At 33.4% G+C, this 26,356-nt stretch overlaps 3 protein-coding genes across 4 annotated transcripts in view; 2 read left to right on the forward strand and 1 right to left on the reverse strand.

Moving 5' to 3' along the window:
* Positions 1 to 40: 40 nt before the first annotated feature.
* On the forward strand, positions 41 to 9,726 carry Tab2 (TAK1-associated binding protein 2). The gene is made up of 3 exons (XM_073089111.1): positions 41 to 1,826; positions 4,126 to 4,341; positions 8,824 to 9,726. Exons 1-3 carry the CDS (start codon positions 575 to 577, stop codon positions 9,105 to 9,107), a joined length of 1,752 nt encoding a protein of 583 aa, XP_072945212.1. The 5' UTR covers positions 41 to 574; the 3' UTR covers positions 9,108 to 9,726.
* A 13,371-nt stretch (positions 9,727 to 23,097) lies between these two features.
* On the reverse strand, positions 23,098 to 24,119 carry LOC140753879 (pre-mRNA-splicing factor Syf2). The gene has a single exon (XM_073088683.1). The coding sequence runs from the start codon at positions 23,974 to 23,976 to the stop codon at positions 23,272 to 23,274; it is 705 nt and encodes a 234-aa protein (XP_072944784.1). The 5' UTR covers positions 23,977 to 24,119; the 3' UTR covers positions 23,098 to 23,271.
* Positions 24,120 to 24,516: 397 nt separating this feature from the next.
* The window catches only part of Clic (chloride intracellular channel protein 5), a 57,081-nt gene continuing 55,241 nt past the window's right edge, over positions 24,517 to 26,356 (forward strand). The window contains exon 1 of one of the 2 annotated variants that reach the window (XM_073089135.1): positions 24,517 to 24,688. In XM_073089135.1, coding sequence (XP_072945236.1) covers positions 24,620 to 24,688 — 69 coding nt within the window. In that variant the 5' untranslated portion in view covers positions 24,517 to 24,619. The remainder of the gene's footprint in view (positions 24,689 to 26,356) is intronic. The other variant, XM_073089136.1, reaches the window with a different exon arrangement.

A 26,356-nucleotide genomic window follows, 5' to 3' on the forward strand; every position in this document is an offset into this window, starting at 1 on the left:
TTGTCTTTTTTACAAAAATCTGTAGACTTTACGAAGGTGAAAAAAAGAAAAACAAAAATTATCTACAGACAGACAGGCAAAATGGAAGAATCGGATTGACAAGTTTGCGATTTTCGTAATTTTATTTTTGGGTTCGTAAATGTTTTGTGGCTTTGTGCATAATAAGTGTGTTACTTTCAGAGCAATAACGCTACAAGCTTAGTGTCCGATTAAGCAGGTATTAAATATATCCACAGTATGTTGCAACCGATCGAAAAATAGCTTCAGTACGATGATAACAAAAGATATAAAAATTCAGCCTTGTCTCGTTATATGCTCTTTTTCGTCACATGTGTACAGTCGGGATTAACGAGTCATGAACGTTCGCAAGCGCAAGAACCGGGGGGTGCATACGTAACTGTGCGAGAAAGTGATTTTAAGGATTGTGACGTCACGAGAGTGAAAAGACAATAAAATTGTGGTGCAAATAGAAGATGTTTTGTAATAGTTGTCGGTGAGTGGGAGTGTGGAGCGAGTGGCGAGGCGAAGGGCACAGTTCGCGGCGCTGGGTGGTCCTCCGCGAGGATGGGCGGCGATGTCTGCCCCCTCCGAAAGCACCGCGAGCCCTTCCCCGTGTGCATGCACTAACATATCGCTTATGCAATTGTTCCACGAGCTGAAACAGAAGTTTCCCGGCGTCCCCGACCATGTTGTGTCCAGCACCATCGAGCTGTACTGCCACGATAAGCAAGCCTGTGAGAAACACTTGCACAGCGAAGTCAAGGCCTCCCTAACTCACGCCTACCATGCTTCGTCCTCTGCTGCGGCCCGCCAGCTCCACGAGCTCAAGCTCAACCCGCCGGTCAAGTGCCGCAACCAGCCCATAGTGAAGCACGAGGTGGCTAAGACCTCCACTATAAAATCTGTCACTTGCCAAGGCCCCCAGACAGCTGTAGTGAGCTCCAACGCCCTCTTAGACGACAACGAGAAGCCTAAAGTAAACACCGATGCCAATCAAAATGTTGTCGAAGTAAAAAATAACGAAACCAAAGTTACGTCTCCAGTCGCTGTCATAAATATTGACAATTGTTATGCAAAGTACAATGCAGAGTCACCTAGTGATTTGGAGCTGACCAACGAGAAAAACGAGGAGTTGGATACACCAAAAGAAAGTGTATCGGAGGAACCTAAACCAAGTGAGTTAGAAGAACAACCGGAGAGCACAAACTACAAAATACTAAAGAGTAATAAGATCAAAAGCAATTTGAATGAGGAATTAGAAGCTGTGAAAGAAAAGAAGACCATCAAGAAGGAACAGCCCAAACCAGCTCCTGTAGAGAAACGTCCGAGGCCCAAAACACTGAACTTCATAAAGCCAAATCCAGATATTGCATTTAAAGAGACCTTAAAAGAGCCTGACGGAGACGATTGCCGGACAGTGTCCCCTGCACCCACTGCACAGAAACCAGAACCTCAGTGTAAGGAGCCAAAGGCTGGGATATACAGATCGGAGCGAGGGTATCCGTTGAATTTGTCCGTCAACGTCAATTGTCATATGGACGTGAGCCGCGGTTACGGTGATCCTTGGTTAGAAGACTACGATAGTCCACGTACAATAACATCTGTGAATCTAACGGTGTGTACACCAACATCAAATATGGCTAGCCCGGTGAGAGAGACGAGGGATGATGATGCAGGGTTCGAAGGGCATGTCACAGTGACGGTCAGCCCGAGTACCACGCGACCCACAAGGCGTAGGGCGCCGCCACCACCGCAAACGCAGCACCCGCCCTCTCGGATAGAGTCTCCGAGACCAACTAGGACTGCTCCGGAACCACCAGGATATGGTAAGAATTGTTGACCATTTTTTTTTATAATATAGGAGTAGCAAACAAGCATGCAGTCCATCTAATGGTAAGGGGCTACTGCCACATGGACATTGTAATCAAACCTAGATAGGATTTCCTACCTGAGGTCGGCCACAGACGCGCCGCTCCCCTGAGGACTAAGCTGGAACGCCTCGGAAAAGTATGTCTTCCTTGCCACACCATTCAAACCAGAACCCAGCAGTGCTTAACACTGCTGTTATGAGGCAGAAATAGGTGTGGGCTGTGGTGCTGCCGGAGTCTTACCAATTTTGATCTTTTATAATTACTTTAAAGTAACGTGTTGTCATCCCAACTGTCCCACTGAAGTGTGTAGACCAAAGTCTAGCGTGCTAGCTTAAACTAATAATAATTGGTTTCTTATACGAATATAAGTTATAAAATATAAAGCGCATGCTTGTAATTCGATCTTTGAATCCCCAATTCAGTGTCTTTCAGAGTTTTAACCATTACGTTCTCAGTACTCTGAAGTCCATTCATCAGCTTTTTGAGGTCCACTGCTGGCCATAGCATGGCCTCCCCTACTCTCTTTAGTAATACTGTACTTTGAAGTAATACTGTTAAAATCTATCTTGGTTCTCTGTACATAATATTTCAATATTATGCAAGATAACATAATATTTTGCATACAAAAAATCTAATCTAATCGTCTGTAAAGTCTTCGGGACATTTTGGGGAATGTTTTACCAAACAAACTGGTTATGCTTGGGACCACCATCTGACTATGTTACCTCTATGCCATCATACATGGATTTTACAGTTGCTTGTCCTTATGTGGGAATGCCAGCTATATTAGTTTATACATGTCAATGACTTTCCCCATACAGAGAGATAGAAATATTTTAGTGTGAGTATTTAGCACAAATATGAAAAATATATGTATAGGCACTTTCGAAAGGTTGAATGAGTTATTCTTCAGTGGGATAGTACCACCGTCACAGTTGTTTGTATTGTAAAACAGTTCTTCCATTTTGATGGAAAGGTATGAATGCTACCTGACGTGATGAGGCAACTGTATCACTCCTCAGGAGTGATAATGCAACTGTCATTTACTTTCGGTAGAGTCCCTGTTCTGTATGGTGACAAATGTCTATGTGGGTCGATGACCACATACAATCGTGGTATGATGCATGAGTGGCATGATAATCGTTACATTGAAGGTGGTAGAACCTTTTGTGGTTCGACTCCGGTGGCACCACTGCCACACCTATTTCTGCCTAATATCAGCAGTGTTAGGCGCGGCTGTGTTCTGTTTTGAAGGGTGTGGTAAGGGAGACATACTTTTCCGAGGCGTTCCAGCTTAGTCCTCAGGGTTAGCGGCGCATCTGTGGCCGACCTCAGGTAGGAATATCTAATCCTATCTGGGGTTGATTACAGCTGTCCATGGGTGGCAGTAGCCACTTACCATTAGGTGGACTGCATGCTCATTTTCGACTCTTGTAATACTTAAAAAAGGTATTTCATTTAATAGTGATCACTACTTAATGAAATCCTGTCATGGATGGCTAATTGTTATCAATGCATATTCATGCAATATTACACTGTTAGGTTTTATGTGAAATGACTCATTTGAATACTAAATTATAGAGTTAAAACAATGAAATCTATATAACTTTTATGTGGACAGGAAAACTGTACATAAAAACCTAATTTAAATTCTGCATGTTATGTCAAAACATAATGGTCTTATGTTATAAAAACATATGACACATACACATTGACATTTGTTCGAAATGTCATTTTCCTGTATATGTAGTGGTATTTTTTTAAATAGTGTTACATGTTTTAGTTATTGGTGGTATTCTCATATAAAATTAAAGGATTTTATGTTGTTTGTAAAACTTGTAAACAATATTTAAATCAGTTCTTTTTAGTATAGGAAAACTATACTTGAAATATGTTAATTGCTTTATGTCATACCTAATTTTGTAACACTGCATTGTAGAAGCATTTATTTTTTGTATAAAATTATTGAGTAAATAAATTTTAATTTTTCGACTTATGATACTAACAAATAGAATGGGTTAGTTAACTTTAATTTTTTTTTAAAGTTACACACACAGGATATTTAATATAATATTAGGCATTACTACAGTTAAAAAGTATGTGAAGTCTACCAATAGGCATTTGGTCAGCGCGCTGGACAATTGCATAATCCTTCTCATTCAGAGAGGAGACCCGTGCCCAGTAGTCGAACAGTAGTGGGTTAATGATGATGATAGATAAACTAGTTTTTTATACCTAACGTCACGTCTTCCAGACCGTTCCCTGATCGAGCGTCAACGGGAACGCCTGTCGCGCCTCGCGTCAGCATTAGCACAAGAGAAGGGCAGGTTAGCGCAGCTGACGAAGGAAACTCAGATACTGGCCGCCGCACCACCCACGCCGTCAGCTACGCAACGACTCAAGGACCATGTGGAACGACTCAGGGACGAGTGCGACACGCTCGCGAAAAGACTCGAGATGACGGGGACTGGTAAGGATTTCGTTTCATTTTATGCAAATCTTTGGCAGGAAATGTAGATACTTAGATGGCGGGGACTGGTAAGAGACTTAGGAAAAATCATAGTCATGCTAAGATAGGTGGAAGGGTAACTAGACACTTGGGAAAAATCTTAGTTATACTAAGATAGAAGGAAGGGTAGCTAGAGGCTTGGGAAAAATCATAGTCATACTAAGATAGAAGGAAGGGTAGCTAGCGGCTTGGGAAAAATGTAAAACAATGAAAAACATAGTAAATATGTGTTGGTAACTAGTATTTTTTAATTAGTAATTTCTAAAAGTGAAGAGTTATAAAGTAGGAAAAAAGACTTAAAGAAACGCTACATAAATATGAAACGATTTAGTACAGGATCCCTAGTATAGTTTTCATCATTTATTAATAACAAGCTGATTTTTCGTGAGTAGCTTCGTTTCGACAAGACGCCCAACATTTTTCCTTACAGCAATGTTGGTAAATGGTAGCTTGATGGGGCAGCAAGGATAAAATATGTTGACCGGACGAATTCTAAAAATTTATTAGTAACCAAATTTTTCTTTGTTAATTATCAAGATAATTATTTAAATAACGTGAAAAAATATTTGTCCTACAAAATATAAGGTTTTTATTAAGGCGTCCCCCCTCTCCAACATGTATCATAAACAAGGTCATGAAAAATAATTACTAACCAGCTGATTTTTTTTTATTGGCTGTCTACCATTTACATAGTCTACCATGCACATTGTCCTACAAATTACATGGTATGTCATCTCGGACCTACACTTAAAAGTTGTAGTACACTACTGGAAAAAATTAAGGGATCAAAAAAAAATTCCAAATTTTTCGGTAGTTTTCAACAGGCCGTAACTTTGAGACAAATGGTCGTACAGGAAATAAAAAAAAAGGAAATTGTAGCTCCAAGTGTCTAGTTTTTGGATTAGAACTTCAAAATTTTGTAGCCTCCGCGGTTTCTGAGTAATCGTAGAAAAACCAGCAACAAAAAAATTTTCAAAATTTTTTTAGTTTTTTTTTTGGTCTACGGGCACGGAAAAATTTTTTTTAGCTTAACCACCATAAGGATCGGATACTTTGTTCATTTAGCTTTAATTTCTTTTTTTAAACACCCTGATACGTCCACTCCTCGCTGAGATATCGGTCTTCAAATGGAAAAGGATCTTTTTGTCTTTGATTATCGATATCTCAGCAACCAATGATCGTACAGAAAGTTAAAGATGGCTTTAAAGAACTTGAATAAATTCCCCTTAACGACTGTCCATTGTTTTTTCGGAGTTTTTTTTTCTTTTCTTTTTAAAAATTTAAGCACTTTCTGGAACAAAAATGTGGAATAAGCTCGGAAAAACAATTTTTTTTCTCATTTTTAAAAATTATGAGCTTTTCAGAGCAAAAAACATGATCCTTTAATTTTTTCAAAAAATCGATCAAGTGAAACAAAAAAACGGCTGGCTGGATTAATTTGATTCTTTGTAGGGTTTTTGTGGACATATTGAACTGTAAAAGGCACACTTAACATTAGTGGTTTCCTCAATATTTACGATCCAGCGCTTGATTTTCCAAAAAACCACCAAAAGCCCTTTTTTTGTTGCATTTTCAAATTCATGTGACAGAAAGAAAAAAAATTTTTTTCGAAAAAACAATGGACAGTCGTTAAGGGGAATTTATTCAAGTTCTTGAAAGCCATCTTTAACTTTCTGTACGATCATTGGTTGCTGAGATATCGATAATCAAAGACAAAAAGATCCTTTTCCATTTGAAGACCGATATCTCAGCGAGGAGTGGACGTATCAGGGTGTTTAAAAAAAGAAATTAAAGCTAAATGAACAAAGTATCCGATCCTTATGGTGGTTAAGCTAAAAAAATTTTTTCCATGCCCGTAGACCAAAAAAAAAACTAAAAAAATTTTGAAAATTTTTTTGTTGCTGGTTTTTCTACGATTACTCAGAAACCGCGGAGGCTAAAAAAATTTGAAGTTCTAATCCAAAAACTAGACACTTGGAGCTACAATTTCCTTTTTTTTTATTTCCTGTACGACCATTTCTCTCAAAGTTACGGCCTGTTGAAAACTACCGAAAATTTTGGAATTTTTTTTTGATCCCTTAATTTTTTCCAGTACTATACTAATACTTAATGTAAAAATAATTAGTATCAAGCTGAGTGTTCCAGAATAGCTTCGTTTCAATGAGACGCCCAACAAATTCTCGTACGAAAGTTCTCGATTGTGGTTTATAACTAAAATAATAGGGATGAAATATGTTGATTTGACGAATCAAAAAAAAATATTACTAACCGAATTTTTTTTTATTAATTATCGAGACAATTATCTAAATAACGTGAAAAAATATTTGTCCTACAAAATATAAGGTTTTTTTTAAGGCGTCCCCCGTCTCCAACATGTATCATAAACAAGGTCATGAAAAATAATTACTAACCAGCTGATTTTTTTTTATTAGCTGTCTAACATTTACACAGCTTACTACCCACATTGTCCTACAAATTGCGAAGTACGTTATTCCAGTCCGCCAGTTTTATAGTTTATTTATATTATATTATAGTTAAATTACAAATCTTGTAGGATTAATAAAAGTTACCCTTTTTTTGTAGGACATTGTTTTATTTAGATAAAAATTATATTATCCTATCACGTGATACCTTTGTCCTAGAGTTACTAATAAAAAAAATAATCCTGCGGAATTAACATCTTTTCAGCGTAGGTCCGAGATGACATACCATGCAATTTGTAGGACAATGTGCATGGTAGACTATGTAAATGGTAGACAGCCAATAAAAAAAAATCAGCTGGTTAGTAATTATTTTTCATGACCTTGTTTATGATACATGTTGGAGAGGGGGGACGCCTTAATAAAAACCTTATATTTTGTAGGACAAAAATTTTTTCACGTTATTTAAATAATTATCTTGATAATTAACAAAGAAAAATTTGGTTAGTAATAAATTTTTAGAATTCGTCCGGTCAACATATTTTATCCTTGCTGCCCCATCAAGCTACCATTTACCAACATTGCTGTAAGGAAAAATGTTGGGCGTCTTGTCGAAACGAAGCTACTCACGAAAAATCAGCTTGTTAGTAATAAATGATGAAAACTATACTAGGGATCCTGTACCAATTGTAAAGAGACTCGAGATAGAGGTGGGAATGCCAAGGCATTATTATACTATTTAAGAATAAGAATATGATAAAGAATTTAGACATACTTAAAGACGCGGTGAATGTGAAACTACTAAAAAAAGCTCAAAATTACTCAGAATGAGATTCTTTGTACATTCATAGAATCAAAAGATGTTAATACTATATAAAAGAGACTTAGGTGATAGTGACTTAGGTAAACATACATTCCCGAATAATTCGAGAACTCTGCGGAAATGCTGCGAATGGAAAATGAAAATCCATCTCTTGAAAAGACTATTATTTCACTGAACGAATTGTAATTGAATTACTTAAATAATAACTGACGCAATCACAAACTGACGCAAAAGCATTTTTTCTCATATTTACTTTAGATTAAAAGATTACATTTATCTACAGGCGAAACTCTTCGTAAAATAATAAAGTCATATTATAAATCAGTGAAGGTACATGTTTTTTTTATTATATTGTAAATGATATTCAATCTCCTTAAGTTATTTATCCCTTTAAGGATATTAGATACCTACCGATTGACCTTGAATTCTTGAAGTTATATAAACACTACTTAGAAACAGCAAACAAGATCGATTACAGCTGCCTTATGTAAATAGCAAATGAATATACAATAGGTATACATTTAAAAATACCCAACTTTTGAATTGAAAAAGAGAAGGCATAACAACTTAATCCTTGAGGGCAGCAACGCATCTGGTTCACCTTAAGTAGGACCCTTCTGCAGTTGATTATTATAGATGTCCATTGGCGGCAATAGTTACAATGACGTGTACTGCATGCTCGTTTTCTATCTCAATATTACAAAATAAAATCCAAAAACAGTTAAATAATTTTAACTACATTAACTATTATTAATTTCACACCCTAAGCATACTTTTCAAACTTAATCTTCAGTTTTTATCTTAATGCTATGTCGCCTTAAGTGAATAGGCGTATAATCTGCTTAAATAAATATATTATTTCCAAGGTTATTTATGTTTGTTTTGTATTAAAGCTGCCAATTCTGGCGAAATTATAATTTAAAATGGCTACAAATCTCCCAGTATCTTCTCACTACTGAGGGTGGCCTGATGCTTCAACCAGCTCTCCATTGCAGTTGAGTGGAGGGGGTACTCACTAATAGTGAAACCGTTTCACATGTTACTAAATCGCCTAATAGACCTTCAACAGAATTAAACAACTTTTATATTACGACAACGGCTGAGACTGACGGCTTTACGCACCCTTCAAAGCGCAGAATTTTAAGTCAGCTTCCATTCCAGAACATAAAATGAAACATGTAAACGTTGTCTTACTTTCAGAAACGGATGATTCCAACAGTTTCTACAGCAACATCTACACCGGTCAACGGCCGCCGTCCTCCTGGCAGTGCCACATGTGCACCTTCAGGAACCACCCATTGCTGGACAAATGCGAGGAGTGCGACATGCCCAGGATATTCGTAGGTACGTCCCCGGCGACAACACACGACTCGGGCTTCGGCTCTTTCAGGGATAAGAACAGGCGCGGCGTTAGCAGCGACGCCACAGATGTGGGCGACCCACTCGTGCCCAATATGGTCGGTGGTCGCGCTGTCAATGTATAAGTAAAGGTCTACTCCGTGCGCTCCAAAACGTAGATTCTTCTAAAGATTCCGTTTTGGTCGGATATGACCAAGAATAAAAGATTTGACAGCTTAGCCTGTGCCTTAAGCCTGTCCGAATAATTAGACAGTTATTTAATCAACGTTCACGACGGTGAAGTAAAGAAAACGTTCTGACTGATCCAAAACTTAACTGACGGATCTATAGAGTAGACCTGACATTTTGAAAGTGATTCGGGTATTTTCAAGTATTTTTTTATTACTGGATAGTGTAACTGGTGAAAAATGACTAAGTTTTCTCGGTGAAAAGACTCGGGGGTTTAAAAAGAGACTAAAGTTTTTGTGGACTAGAAAGTCGGTCTCTATAGTGCAATTGGACCTATAAAAAGATACTTAGATTCAATCTATTAGGGCAGTGGAACATTATTTGTAAATCAAGTGCCTTTTTTCAAAATAGTGCTCGCGTGTTTCAGTGTTTACAATAACATATTGACTTGGTTTTTCCAATTCCTGAGCCTATTTTATGGATTTGAATTTTAGTGTTGTGCTTTATATGACCTAACCCTGGCATGTGTTGGTCGGCATGCGACGTAACCGTGTTTATTTTTAAGAATATTCCAACTGTAAAAAAATGTGGCGATTTTCCGCTACTAGTCAAGAGATGGCGCTACGAGTACTCTGAATCACGCTATCGAAGTTTTCTCAACATCTTGCTTATATACAAGCTCCGAAATGGCATTGTCTGAGCTCGATCGTTTAACGGGAGATCTCATATTGGCGAAGCGGTGCGGAAAGACGGCACATTTTTGTTGGAATTTTCTTACATTGTAATCTTGTGTATATGTTCCTGTTTGAAAGATGACGGTTCACGTGTACGGGCCCGATTCTTGCATGTGTGTTCGTCTTTATATTGTATAGTTAAGTATGAATTAACCACTTACACAATAAGAGATTATACTATAAACAGTTAGGGAACATAAGGTGCTGTCACGTTGAACGCTTTAACTCTTGATAAATTGATAATACTAATATTCTGTTTAGGAGTATTGTCAAATTATACAACAAAAAGGTTTTTTTACTATACTGTTAATAATTATGTTTTTATTTGTAAGACAAAGGTCAAAAGATCTCATATAAAGAGGCTTATAAAGTTGATACAATTTCGTTGCAATATAAAGTAAAGTCTGCATAGTCAGTGCAGCTAATGTTATTGCAATCTGAAGAATCGATTCACAAAAAATATCACAACTAGTAAGAAAAATGCCGGTTTCTCGAGAATGGATTCTCAAAATATGAGCCAGTCGTCCGTACCAACCAGCAGTTAGATAGAAAAGTAAAACTATTGTTTGTATACCAAAAACAGACAAAAACAATAACAACATTATAGTTTAAAAACTAAAAACCAGGCTAAAATCGCACAAGGAAAATCGTTAATCCTGATTCCTGGTGATCCTGATGAGGAGAATGGGATAAAATTATTAAAATCGTGTATTGTCATAGGTTCTTGATAATTGTTCAAAATTTTAAATTAATTGCACCGTTCAAAGTGTGTAAAAATCGAGTTCAAAGATTCCGTTACATACATACATACATACTTGTCAAGATAATAAAAGCGTAGTAAAAAAAGTACAAAGTTTAAATTCGCTAGCTTTTATATAGTTTTCATTTTATCATACTATACGAGTATACTAAGATCGATTCAATATTTATTATTGTTTAAAATCGTTGTCTTCCGCCCCAAAATCGAATTTTCGATTTTTGTCATTTAATTCATATAATTATATTTAAATATTTAGCTTTCAAGCTGACAGCACCTCATAATATAAATAATAAGTTACCTATGAACTACTGGTAAAAATTTGTTACATACATTTACGTTTGAAACATACATTTTATATATAATTGATAAGAAATAGGGGGTTTTATATTACCGATTTTAGATGTATCTTTTATTAATCAATCCTAAGTGTATATTTTGAAAATATTTCTCCATTAGATATTCGGCAAAGGTTAGGAAAATTTTAATTCTTTATTATTAATTGGAGTAGGTGAATTTTATTATGTAAATGTTTTTAGTTATTACTGTTGAAAGAAATTATTAGATTTAGGTACTTGTATAATAAAATATTTATTGTTTTTATGGGCTCCTTTTTGTAGCTACAGACTTTGGACGTGTCAGACACGGACCGTGGCAGGCACAATAATATACAGGGTGAACTTTTCAAAAAAACCTTCAGGACCAAATCCAAACTATAGGAAATAGCGCAAAAGTTCATCATTACTTCCCAGAATTTGATTTTTTTATGCGAATCTATTCGATGGTGAAATAAAACAGGGTGTCTTTTTTTTTCAAAATGAATTCGTTCGATTCCCGGCCAGGGAAATAGATTAAAAAACTAATGATCCAGTTGTAGTTTTATCAAAATCGACCTCATAACTCCTTCCAGTATTTTTCGCTAACCCTTAAAGTTTCGGAAAGGCCCACTTGAAAAATTCATCCTGTAGATAACATTATTGACAGACACGTGTGTCTGTACGACCGTGATACGACAGATATAAACAAGTTTCTATTTTCCATAGGAAAATATATTTGGTCTGCGACGACCCGTGTCTGACACGTTTATTGTCTGTAGCTAAAACGGGGTCTTATATGTAGATTTTAGCCTGAGTTATGTTAATGCATCACTTAACTTGTCATTCGCGGAGACATCACAAGATCTCAGAAAAGACTACAAAACACGCCTTGCCAAAAATGATTCCATTGAAATTTTATTTGGACGTGTTAGACGTGGAGATTATCTTGCTCAAATATTATATTGCTCACTTTAAAGTTATTTGCATTTCACATGATACGCACAATTGTAGCATTGAATTTGTAATCATTTTCGAAGTTTAAAATCATTCTAATAAATTATTGGATGTGGATTCGGCGTTTTCAAATTTGTTTTATCATAGACAAAGTTACATAAATTGGACTTTTTCTATATTTATTTCTTTAGTAAAGATTATACGTTTAAAATCAGTTCGTTTAATAGTAAAATTACTGTGAAAAACTTACTAAACGGACTTCGGGTCTAAATTCAAGAACGTCTGAACTAAAAGAGCTACAATGCTGAAAAAATACTACAGAGATAAAATAATAACTTGCCCGAGGAAAATACTAAAATAAATATCAGTAATTCCTTGTTATGCAACTAATTAATGGATAAATGCATCGCAAATATAGTCTACAGAATTACTATAAACATATGAATCCCGACTGCTTAAAAATATAGCGTATCTATGTCACTCCGGCTATTCAGATTTCAGACATATCCAACGACACCATATATTACCTTAAGTTAAAACCCGTCGTTTGGGCTGCAGGGCTTTCGTGCATACATCCACACATATGCACAAAAAACATTACCATTCCACGGTCGGGTAAAAAGAAGATGGGATATAATCTAACCTTTTTTCATTATTCCAAAATTATTTTCGTAAATATCTAGACCCGATGTCCATTTGTCAATGTTTTTTTTTTTTTCAATACTAAATGATCGGTTCTTATTCCTAGATCATGGAGAAATCTTAATAATGAAATTGTTATTGGAATTAAATTGAAGTAATAATTGTTTACAGAGTATCGAATTTAACTGTGATAGGATTTGCTGACCTTTGAATCAACACACATCACAAAGAAGCGTGTGTGTAACACACGTAAGAAGTAATACTTCTTTGGCGTAATTAGTCATTTTTATCCAATAGCTTCGTACTATTGAATAAATGAAAGTGAGCTTGTATTGAATAAATGAAAGTAAATACTAAAAATAAAATATCCTTTAATATGAGTAAAGTTTTTTTTAATATAAAGTAACAGTGTAGCTTATTTTAATAGTGTTACACTACCACCACCGTTTAATTTTTAAAATAGATGGCGGTGTTTTCAATCAAAAACAAAGTATAAATCGACGCGTAATGTCAGCTAAAAATACTCTTGATTTTTTCCGTAAACACGCCAATAGAAGTATAACTTCAATAATATTATTATTATATCACGTTATGATTACAGGAAAATTTGAAACATAAGGGTATTTGCCTAGTTATAATAATTATGTTCTTCATATCATTAGATAAGTATTGAACACAGTTAATATCACTTAATATAAAGAAACTTATTTATAGTTCCGAAATTGAAATTAATATTTAAAATGCGCACAAAATGATTTAGCAAGTGCCTTCATACTACGACAGTTGGGATGCCTAGTAAGAAAAAATGTGATCATTGAGTTTTTATGTAAGTATATGAGATGGAAATTAAATGTTAATTAAAAAAAAAAATTTGACGTTTTTCTACCAACGCCTATAGAGGGCGCTGTTCCTCTCCTTTCTTTAACTTGAACCAAAATTATAGTGAAAGTCGCGAGTTCTTTTAAAACTAAAGATGCTACCGTATTAACAAATTGAAAGTTAATAAGTTAAAGATTAATACATATAAAGTTTAATATGAAATGAATATTATTTATTATTTTTTCTATAAATTAAACACATTATGATGACAAAACAATTGTATATTTTAGAACCAGGTGGGTAAGCAGAAAATTCTGTTCTTACTGTAAACTTTTCCTTTACTACAGAACTTGTAGAGCATTTCAATGTTTTTGAATCAGATGAAATAAAAAGCAGTGTTTTTATATATAAAATAACAATTTAGATTTCTGTGTTAGTGTAAGTAACTTTGATTTTATATTTTAAATTCAAAATACTGACTTGCTTTTGAAGTAATCGCTTTATTTTAATACATAAGGTAAGTACTTTTTCCAGTTTACTAATTACCCTTATATTGTCGTGGAATGTTGTTTTTGGACTTACAAAATGTTGTTTTAATCTTTTACCAGTGCGACTCCGCCCACTTTAGCAAACTAAACACGATTGATTTTTCCCCAAGAATAAATTATATTTTCGGGTGTGTCATGTAATGTAACTCCTATATTTTTATATGAATTTCCCCAAATAATTTCAATTTATCTTTAAAAAATATGATCGTTTTAATATTGCGCAATTGTATATGGCATAAGAGCGTAGAAAATAGCAATCATTTTGAAATTACAGACAGACAGATTATTTTTTTGTTCGTATGTATTTGTGTATACCCAAATATTTATATATTTTTCATTTTATACAGTTCGGGCTCCAGATGGAATAACAGTTCGACTTATGCCAGGTCGTCGAAGTAAGTATATTAATATTAGTTGAATAAGTGTTTTTGGGTACAAGGCCTGTTTTATATCTACAGACATTGAGCGTATCAGACACGGGCCATGGCAGACAAAATCATATTCTCCTATATAGTATTTGGGTAGGCACGCTCTGTGCCTGCGCCGCTGTTACGATAGCAAATAAAAATGATAATACACATTATACAGAACATACTTTGTGTCTGTCACGGCACGTGTCTGATACGCTCTATGTCTGTACATGTAAATGAACTTTTAATCTTATAATTGGCATCCAATTGGCGTATTAAATTCTAAATTTTTATTTGCAGAAATAGTGCGGTCGTGGGTTTTATGAGATGCGAGGCGTGTTTGGGTAAAAGTTATTTTTAAGTAGTTAAATCTATCTTAAGTGCAGTAGTGTGATAAGAATGACGTATCTGTGATATTCGCATTTGGTAGTTAGTTTCTTTAAAAGAATGATTTTAGTTGGCTAATTTTTTATTTTACACATTCCAAAAATAGGGGTAAGGTATAGATTTTATTATTTACACAATTTTGACTGTTTATCTTAAATTTAATAAATAAAGATAATTTATTTTAATGACAAGTTTATGAATGGTAAAAAGGCGGGAATTGGGAATAATAGAATCGATACTGGCAACCCCGTTAGTATATTATCTGTTACGTTTTTTTCGTCTTTCCTATTCTCTGAGTGCTGTTGTACCAAGTGCGAATAACGGACTGTTATTTACATTTCAACACTGCTGCACTTAAGGTGGATAGGGAAGAATAAGCTAGAATATACTCTACGAGTAATGATTATAAAATATAAACATAATATTAAGAACGAATATTTATCGAGTTATACGCGCATTTTCAATGCGATTATATTTAAAATATAACGGATATAAAACATAACGTTACGGTTATGAAAATAAGGCTATGAAATGAAATGAAATTCATAAAATTAAAACAGGCATGGATGACTACAACTAAGAAGCGATATCAAGATAATATGAACTAGAGAAATAAACCTTTAAATAATACAACCTAATATTTTAAACAAAGTTATTTTCAATTCTAAAGATTTAATTCAATTGTAAAGGAAGATGAGGGGATATAAAGGAAATAAATATAAATTATAATCACTGCTGAATCAGATAACCCAGGTAAATAAATTATAACAGTCCACAAATAAATATATCGCTGCGAAACTAAAATGTGTAATATTTAAATATGTTATTATGATAACGAAAAACCAACATTTAGCGATTTTAACTTTAAATGGAATCGATACTTCAATGGTCCTACCATAGCTATTACCACAGCCTGTGGATATAGCATACCTCCCTACTTTTACTTGAACCTACATATCTAACTAATTTGATTTCAACAAATTGTTTTTTAATTTTTTGCTTATAAATTCATGCATAATTTCATTAAGCATGTACAGTACCTACTCTAATCTAAAAAACTGGAATATTTTAAATGGTTTATAATAATGTGGTCTACAAAATCGCAAGAAAACCTAAGTTAATCAAATAACTACACAGAATATATCTAGGAAACATGAATTAGCATTGTCAGTTACTCTTACAAATTAAACAATATCAAATAAATAAAATGAGGAAACAAATAAATAAATAGATGCACTTACTTATGTACCTTCTCATTATGACGTAGGTACCTACTTAAACCTACTTTAACAAGATTTATAAAATGTTGGCGATCTAGCTTTTGATCCTAACTTATGTAAGAGTGACGTGCTAACAGTCAATCTTATCGTTGAATAAGTAAGTACTTTTCGTAAAATATCCACATTTCGTAGAAATTATTCAGATTACGATATCTTCGCTTCAAAACGTTCAAAGATAAGTTACTTAATCTCATAACGGTATCTTAAATAACGTAATATAATTACATATCTAACAATCTTTAAGATCTTCGCTTGGCATTTATGGATTACGAGAAAGCCTTCGAGTCTATCGAAACAGATTTGGAAATTATGATGATGAAATACTTGTGAAATACCTCCCACATACGATTCAAATCCAAAATTTGCAGTTACCTATACAACTACGAGGGGTAAGACAAGGTGATCTGATTGTTCACAAAGCATTGGTTTCCGAAATTGTCTTTGGCAATAGTAATCGACCGAGATTCTGTTTCGGCCCCATAACCAGTTTTAGTCGAACACTAGTCAGCAACACCACAGTGCCTGAAAACCAAGGTTTTATGTGTACCTAAAGTACCGAAACATGAAATCTGACTTAGGCTGGACCACTAGCTAAATGTAAATTAGGGAGGTTTAGAACGCTCGAAGATTTTTTGCGGGAGAGTATTCAATAATAAAGATTCCGCAAAAACATAAGATTACTAACATAAAATAATTATCAATCTCAATTCGCAGTATTTTGATCGCGTTGGTCAAATACGTATACCGCAGAGCGACATAACATGAAGATAACAGTTGATATGATGATGACATACCTACTTGACAGACAAAATAATGATACAATGATAACTATGGCGATAAACAAGAAATTTATGTTTTTTAATAAGTATAATAGATATCTCTCAATTGGAATACATTTGCCTCAATATTAAAATATTGATTCAGAAAAATATTAAAAAGAACACTTCGAACAGAAAGATTAATTTAATCGCTTATGAAAACACCTGCCTATCTGTATACAAGTAAAAGCATCTGAGCAGTTAATTCAAACAATAAACATTTTTGAAAAATCCTGTTAAATAACACTGTATTTAGATATTTAAATTACAAATTCTCAAGGTAAATAGTTTCGGTACGTATCCAATAAATTAATTAATCTTATTTGATTAATCTATGCTAAAATAGGAACCCAATTCAGCAAAATATTATTTATAATTTTACTAAGATTACTAGTAACACAGAAACTTTTCAAAAATAGACAAAATATTAATTGGATAATATTACTGACCACACCACCGGTCGATTTCTAATAAAGTCGGTTAAAAATGAAGCGGATCCAGACACTGCAGTGTACCTATCAGTCAAGTTCTATAAATAATATAGTTAAAAAAATTAAAAACCACGCTAAAATCGCACAAGGAAAATCGTTAATCCTGATGAGAACGGGACAATCATTAAAATCGTGTGTTGTAATCGCTTTTTGATGAGTATTCAAAATTTTGAATTAATCTCACCGTTCAATGTGGGTAAAAATCGAGTTCTAAGATTCAGTTCCTGAATAATTGATCTTTGAACTTAAAAAGAACTAGCAACACGGCACTCCGTGCTATTTAATGATATCCATATCAACTCAGTTGAGATTTTTCATCTTAATTTAAACCTTGTTGCGATTGCCATTGCCAATCTTACTCTTACTCTACTTTATCTTTTATCAATTTATCTTTACTTTTATAAATGGGTATAGTCGTAACATCTTAAAGTTACTTTGGCATTATGCACTTACATTTGCCGGCTTGTAGCAATTTGGAAATATTTACTACTTAATTAGTTATTTCATAAAAAAAGAAACGTACGAATTATTACCAAATTTACAACAGTATCTAGGTACCTGTTTATGACCTAATGACACAAAATAAAAAGGTATTTTATTTTGTTAATGATAATGGAGAAACGAGCTATCTGTATCGATAGCTCTATATATCAACGAATATCAAAAAACTAATTCTGAGTAATTACTACAATAAAAATAAACGATAATTAAAGATTTAAAACTTTTCAGCTACACCAGAGAATTAGGCAAACTTTCGACTATGTAGTCGTATTATGAATATTCATTTTATCTGAATATCCAAAAGTAATTTGTGTAGTTGATCTATTTTATAAGAAGCCCTTAATTAGCTTCATGTATTTATAACGATAATATCATGTTATGGGAACTAAATGAAGAAACAAAGAAAATTATGTAAAAAAATTGTCAGAACTAACCTTTTCTTACAAGCGATAAATAATAATAAATATGCCTCTGTGGCAACATTAAAATATAGTTTTACATATAAATAAAAACTATAATAGAAAAGTTTATCTTAAAATGTATATCTACTTAATTAAAAGTCTAAAATAATTAATAAAATAAATTTGATTGTAAATGTAAATTACGTTATCTGCTCTGAAGATCAACTCGACTTAATAATTCTTAGTAATTAAGATCCTTGTAAGAAAAGGCTTGGGCGTTTAAAAATTGAGCTGGACTCAAATATGTATTTAATTTTTATTTATACTATTGTCTTTGATAACAGTCATTTTATTGTATAAATCCGTATGAAATCAATTATATCGAACTAGATAAATGGTTAAGATAACTTGGGAATGGACATACTTACGAATTATGGTTATGTTAACGCCAAGAAGGTTTTATTTAGTGTATTAATTAATTTTAATATAAAGTACCCTATCTATTGTGTTACTGACTGGATTATTTTCAACGATAGTATTTTACGACCTCAGAGTATATAATAGAGCAAGCCTCGGGTGTAAAGAATACACACAAATCATAACAAAATCTATTTGTGCTGTAAGGGCGACCAGCTAACGTGGTAGAATGATTAGACTCAAGCCCACCGCCACACTTATTTCTTCGTATTAACAGCAGTTATTCGACAGCAATATGACAATAGCAACAGCAGTTATTAAAAAAGTTAAAAACGTAAGGTTTTCCAATTAACTGTAAGTGCCAACAAAGTGATGACGGCGCTCTATATTATTTACCACTCCGCAGATTGGTAATCGCAATTAAGTACTTCCGAATCTCAAGAAGTTTAATAAGTATTCAAAGAATCTTCGTGAAAGTTCCGTTTATTGAAATATATTTTGTTTGGAGAGCCATATCCTTAACTTCACAATAATGGGTAGGTACATTATATTAGTAATAACTAACGAAGCTTGTGTGCATTTACATCTCTCATGAAACCCATGAGAGGGGAATGCTGGCGACTAGAAGAGCCACATAATTATGTTTTAATAGAAAACATTTTCGATGTGGATGGAGACAGGCAGATACTCGTTGAGTGTGTCTAGCCCCAATTAAACCGTATTATCTAGGTAAAGTCTACATTATGACACACATTCGTTGTAAAAGGCATATGCAGTAGGTGACATATAGATTGAACTAGTGACCTGCGTGACGGTCGCCAAATACCTTGTCATCCAAATAGGTCCGGGTTCGACCCCAACAAGGCAACACTAATTTTCTAAATGTTCACTTGTTTGGGTCTGGGAGTTTATTTAGATATCTTAGAGGGTGTAAAAACACTCATGTAATGAGTTATCAGAAATCTTAGTGACTTTTTGAGTCTTCCAGTTAACGAGTAATTTCGAAGTGTATTATCGTACAAACTAAAACCTTTCCGAAATATATACTAACTCCGATATTTATTACTTAAAATTAAAGCTATTTTTTACGTAAATTAATTGAAAGGCAAAGTCAAATTTAAAGTAATTATTTTCAATTATTTAAATTATAAATGTGCTACTGCATATGCCGTTTAAAACGAAATCGAATCAATTACGTTGTCTCAATAAAATTGCATATTTTTTGGCAAATAAAGAGATAAAGCAAAACGAACACTGTGATTTCTAGTCGATGCTCCGAACTTCTGATTTTATGTATTATGCTTAGACTAAAAAAGATAGGCTTAGCCTCTGGAAGATAATTAAACAGCAGGCAACTTATGTCCGTTTGTACTATACCAATGAATAATTATTTACATTCAATAAATATAATGGCGAAAGTGTTCATTATAAAGAAGAATTTTAGATAAATCATTATGTTCGTACACGACGTTGAAAGCTTGAAAAAAACAAGCCATTTCGCCGTTCTGTATCTGTCCAAATATAATTCAATAATAATCAAAATTTCAGTGTTTTCACCATACTGCTCAGTTACGATTGCAAGCTGTATTTTACTTGTGCTCCGAGGAAGAGTCTACCTTTTTTGGTCCGAGGTATTAAGAAATAAGCATTTCTTACTGTATAAATAAATTTGTGCTCATTTAATGTATATATGAGTTAGTAATTCTGTACGAGAATATGTAATTCTCTTAATTATATATCTAGATGGAACTGTGCAAGTCTTATAAATTAGCTCAAATAATATGACTATGAATAAATAACCGAAAGAAACAGCACCGGCCCTGGAGTAGAGCGGTCGCTCTCGGCGCCAAGTGGTAAAAGAAAAGAGCGCCAAAATTTCAAATACGACATACATCTATTTGACGAATTCAATTTTATACGATAGAAACCGACATAGTTATAGAAGCAGGAGATTTAATTTTATAAATAAGTGTTCACGTTTAGAGTCAAAGAATTTTTGATGTGGTAATTTAAAAATTTAATATGAATCCTAAATAAAATTTACGTATTTCGCTCTACTCTGGATTAAGGACTATGGCCGGCATTAAAGGCACTCCCTCACCAGAACTATTTACTTGAAAATTAAATGTAACTTATGTAATAGTTTAAATACGAGCATTACATCCGTAAATGAGAGAACCGCTAAGGAAGGATTACACTGCCCAACCTGTACCTATTGATACAAATTGTAATATTGAAATACAATCGGTTAATTCTTCCAATCTTGGATTTTGCAGTGAGGGTGCGCCTTAAAGATACACTTACTTGCACAGTACTATCGGTGTTAGATATGTATTTTAATGATTCTATAGTCCGATTCATGATTAGGTGTCCAAAATGTAAACAAAGAAATGTCACTGTCAAAATTAACAAGAAACAAAAACTTGAGAAACTCAACAAAAAACTAAAACTTTAGCAAATATACACAATTTAACAAACGCGTTATGTAAACGAGAAAACATTCGAGTTCGATCACAATCATGAAAATGAATAATATCAACTACGAAACTTAAAAATGACGGCACAAGAAATGTTTTGGATTCCGATTGTGCTACCATTATCACATTTTAATTTTCTAAACTTTGTTTTTTATTATTATTACTGTATGTAACGAAATTGAGGTGATATAAATATTAGAAAATGTGAATTAATCTTAATTTATTTAGATTAAAATTTTATTATTGTTGTATTATTTTAATATCGACAAAAATAAGAAACTACCATATGAAACATATTTTGTTGATAGGTTTTGTTTACATTTTGGACACCTAATTATGAATCAGACTATAGTGCTTTTATAGTTTACTTAGTGTTTATATCTATGTACTTAATTTTATTTTGTATCAGCACATGTATCTAAATAAACTTGTTATTGAAATTTGTTTTATTTCGTTTTTTATTACAGTCCTTAGAAATTGGTAATCTCGTAGTTTATTTCAAAAATATTAAAAAAAAATCCTAAGTCTTATCCATAAATTTAAATAAACTTTATCTATGATGTTATTTATTTATTTTAATTATTTCACTTTGTTTCTGATCTAAGATAAAATATTGAAGTAATCTATATTTCAAGGGAGCCTCATTTTTTCATTTTTTACAATTCATGTATCTTCAGAAGAGAAAAGATTAAATTTAGTGATCCGATTCGGAGTTTAGCTGTCTACAAAACTTTAATAACGTGATTCAAGAATACAAGTGGCGCCATCTCTTATAAGATAAAAAACACGCAGATACATAAGAAAAGGGAATTAAAACAACGGTTTTTGTAAATGAAAAATACAACCTGTATTTAACACCGTTCCACATACCATTTTACATTTACAATTCTATGATATTCAGATAATTTTAAAGTCCTCTTTTTAAGTTACAATTAAACTTAACACTAATCGCTAAATGCAATAAGTGTACTTATCATAGTTAAACATTTCATAAGTTTCATAATTTGTGATTTACGACAGTTGAAATAAATAACGTATTTTTAACATACAATCCCAAACCATGCTTTGTGCTAAGAACACAAATAATACATTCCAAAGCTCAAAACTTCAGTCTATCTCACATTCTTTAAAATGAAGTGAGTGTTCTAATGATAACTGAACAAACCCTGCTAAAAATAAAATGGATCAGCAGTGCTGACTAAACAGAATCTTTTCTTGTTGTCCTGAATATCTGTAATCATTCCCTGATAAGAGGTCAGCTTCAGGTGCATAGGTACCCCTGAGAACTAAGTTTGAATGCCTCAGTTAGGTATATCATAAACTTCTTAGAATTATGTACAAAAAAAAATCTTATTACTAACATCTATGACAGATGATAAAAAGTACACATTTAAGTACTTTTTTATTGATTACATATTTGTCTTACAATAAATACTTCCAAAGACTACTGTATATGCAAAGATCCTAGAAAATTTCATCTTTGTTAGGCAATAAGATATAGTATTTTCAAAAATAACTGTGACAATTAGTAGTGAGATGTTTCTTAAATTATGATTATTTGTTTACACTAATAGTAATTGAGAGTATTTTAGGTAACAAACTGTTAAGCTTAATTTTCCCTCCAAAAGCTCAACTACTAAAACTTAACTTGATACATAAGAGGATATACAAAACTGTAGTGCTATACTTGCTTGATATGGATATAGTTATTTTAAGTCATCCAGCCCAAATACTTTTCTAAAATTTGTATCCTTAATTGTGGACAAAATTATGTAGCCAAATTTTTCTATACCTAGTTAACTGTATGTATAGTCCACGCCAAACCGCTAGTCCGCTCTGAAGTTAGTGTGCACAGGTATAGTTAGCATATACTACGTAATGTAAGGGCACGGTAACGCAGTTATGTACCCTTGTGCAAGAGTGGGCAGCGGATGTGAGTCGGCACTGTCGTGTTTGGTGTTATTCTGTAACCTGTTTCTATATTCGGTAATGGTAATGGTATCCCTAATATATATTATACAGAAGGTAATTATATATGCTTTGCCAATCAATGCACATTATAGTAAAAAGAAATGTATGTGATTACCAAAGATAATATATCAAGTGGGATCTATTTTAAAAATTGTTAGGATTGGGTCATATATCTTATTTTATAAATAGGTAACTAATTATATAGCAGTGCCTCGCTCCAAATTCTGCTTAATTTCAGCCGTATGTTCCCCATAAAACCTCTCCAATTTTTTATTGAACTTGGCATTTCTTTCATTGATGTAGTCAATATCAGCATCATCATTGTGGATGCGTCTCCGAGAGTATTTAGCACGTTTGGCTATTTGGCCTTCTAAGTCGTCTACCATTTTGTCCACTGCATCCTTCCTGTCCTCGTGCATACCGTGGATGATGACGTTGGGACCGCCGTAGAAGGCGTCTCCGTATTTCTGCTTCTGCTTCTCATATTGTTCCATGTCCGCAGCTGGCATGTTCTTAACGAGTCGGTTGTACTGTCTGACGGTGGCCTGCTCGTATGTAGAGAACCCCTGGTCTGGATTCTTCTTCTTCCTCTTGCGTTCTAACCTCTCGGCCTCGACCGCGGATATCTGCAGCAGCTTCACTCTGTCGTAATCTTTCCCTTCCTGTTTGGCTTCGTCGCGCTTCTGTTGGTCGTCCAAAAGCCACTCCGCTTGGCGACGCTTCGCTTCGTAATTCGGCGGCAGCTTGTTCCTGGCCTCTTCCGCTACGACCTCCTGGTGATTGTGCGTTCTCGCCTCGTTTCTGGCTGAATGCAACGAACGCAATCTCTTCATACGTTCCGCCTGCTTCTCTGCAAATGTCATCTCTTTAGGCGGTGATGATGTCTCCTCTGTGGCACTCATTTTGAATTATTCACAAAAACTATATTGTCATACTCAAAACACCACACAAAGTTCACGACTTTCTCTAATACAAATTCACTAAATATTTCTCATTTATTATGGCAGTCGCGAAACACAATTATAAAATGACAATGACTTATGACAACAGACTTCACAGACTATACAGCGTATACGCATGGGTGTGCACCACTGTACAGGTTATAAAAGAGATATGTATTTATTTTTATCCACATTCATAGTAGATAATCATTAATGTAATTAAAATATAATGTATTATCAGTGTATTACTATAAATATAAAAATACAATTTATAATTATTAATTTAAATTCATAATATTTCTAAATTGTGTCCGTTCAGAAATTTAAAGTTAATTTTATTTAAGTAATAAAGGTTTCAATCAGTATTTCGTTGTACTTCTTTTCATTTTAATAAACCTGTTGAAATTAATAAAGTACTCTTTTTTGGTTACATAAAATAATACATTCAAATTGTTATCAAATAATCTGAAGTTAGCCGCATTGAGGCAACACGCGTTGCACCAAACTGAAGTGAGTCAGTCAATCGGTGTTTTTGAGAAGTGACGGTTGTGTGATATTGTGCTTTTGATATATTTTGTAAACCCGAGTGTTCTTGGAGTTCACGATGTCGGATGAAATCGCAGAGAATGGTACAGCGAACGGAGACGTTCCGGAGATCGAGCTGATCATAAAGGTAGATAAAATTGCATGTAATTTAGAACTTTGCGAACCACCTTCTTGAAGAGTTGGCAAATGCAACAAACATGTTGTTCTATGTTTCATACATATTTATAATGTTCCATGAGATAGGATTGTCGGCAATGAGGTATTTGTGAATAGGAGTGTCGTGCTCGGCTCGTACATGAAAGTATATTATTACTGCACGTATTCCACGCTATTTGGGTCAACGACTACGTTTAGTGGTTCAGTGCATTTCTTCATGGTGTTTTCGTCTCGGAATGAGGTCATCGGCGAACTTATACAATTCATATATTAAGTCGCTAGTACGTGAAGTACGGCATGACTAATCTTTGTGCGTTTCTCACGATTTTTATCTACATTGTGTCAATAATGCCTATTTATACACTCAACCGCATACACTACAATTTATATGTTGAAGTTTATTCAATGAACTATTATTTACTTCAATGTATGTGCTTCATAAATGTCTAATAAACTGAATTAGATTTTAAGTATTTGATACATAAATTAATAACTAAAGTTACAGTTATTTTTTATTGAAATGTTCATTTTTCAATAGGTAAATGTTTGTAAAGCTAAATTCTGAACTTATTTTTCCCAAACTTTTCAAAAGAACTGGAATATGATATATTGAATGTAAAATCACATTTTTTAAATTAATAGTTAAAACAACAATCATTTGAACATACAAAAAATCCTGTCTGTTTTTTACCTGTTTTTAATTTTTAATAATTAAAATAAGTTATGACTTTTTTTATATTTCCATATTAAATTGTTGAAATAAAACCGTATGCTTATATACCTTAGGAAAAGTATGCTAAAAACATTCATCCTAAAACAAAGAACTTAATTTTTTAATGAATTTGTAATGTTGATTACTAAACTGAGTTAGCTATAAATTATGTAGGTTTTATATTCTGATTAAGGATAAATATTAGTTTTAACTGCCTTCCCACCATTTAACAATTCTTTATTGTTGGTGTTATTTCAAAATTTTATGAAGTTTTGTATTATTTTCCCATTTCATTTACATACACAGAATATAATTGTATTACTGAATATATTCAATGACATTGTGCCTATTAAAAAAACTTATAAAATGTCCTAAAAATGACCTCAAAGTTTATTACATTTAAAAGAATAAATATGATTGATGGCGGAATAATTTATTTAGTATCACAGAAATAGTCTTCTATCCAAATTACATTTGTAGATTTTTTATATCAAAAATAATGAGTAGTCTTCAATATCACTATTTTATATGAGAAAATATCACAAGCTTTAACAAAGTCATGTAATAAACGAAAAATACCAGTCAATTGCAAAAATCTGGAGGCACGGTAGTGCCTCCGCCAAGTCGAGCCTATATCTATCTATATCCTGTTAATATTTCATTCTAGTAAAATTGTTTTTCCTCAAAATTATTTAACAGCTATGGAAACTACGACAATTAAATGTTAATATAATCACTATACTATACTAAAATACGTACCTACATAGAGGAAGTAATGCTAATTATGCAATGAATGTTAAGGTTTTAGTCAACATACTTAGTATTCAAGAGGGACACCGTACATGATGTGTGGTAATTTTGAACAATCACACTCAAGAGTTCTTATTCATCTGAAGGATGAATGCCTTTGAATGTGTTGTGAAATTA

Source organism: Epargyreus clarus, unplaced genomic scaffold (assembly GCF_041222505.1).
Source record: "Epargyreus clarus isolate Ecla_fem2 unplaced genomic scaffold, WU_Ecla_fem_2.2 ptg000027l, whole genome shotgun sequence".
Taxonomy (NCBI): Eukaryota; Metazoa; Arthropoda; class Insecta; order Lepidoptera; family Hesperiidae; genus Epargyreus; species Epargyreus clarus.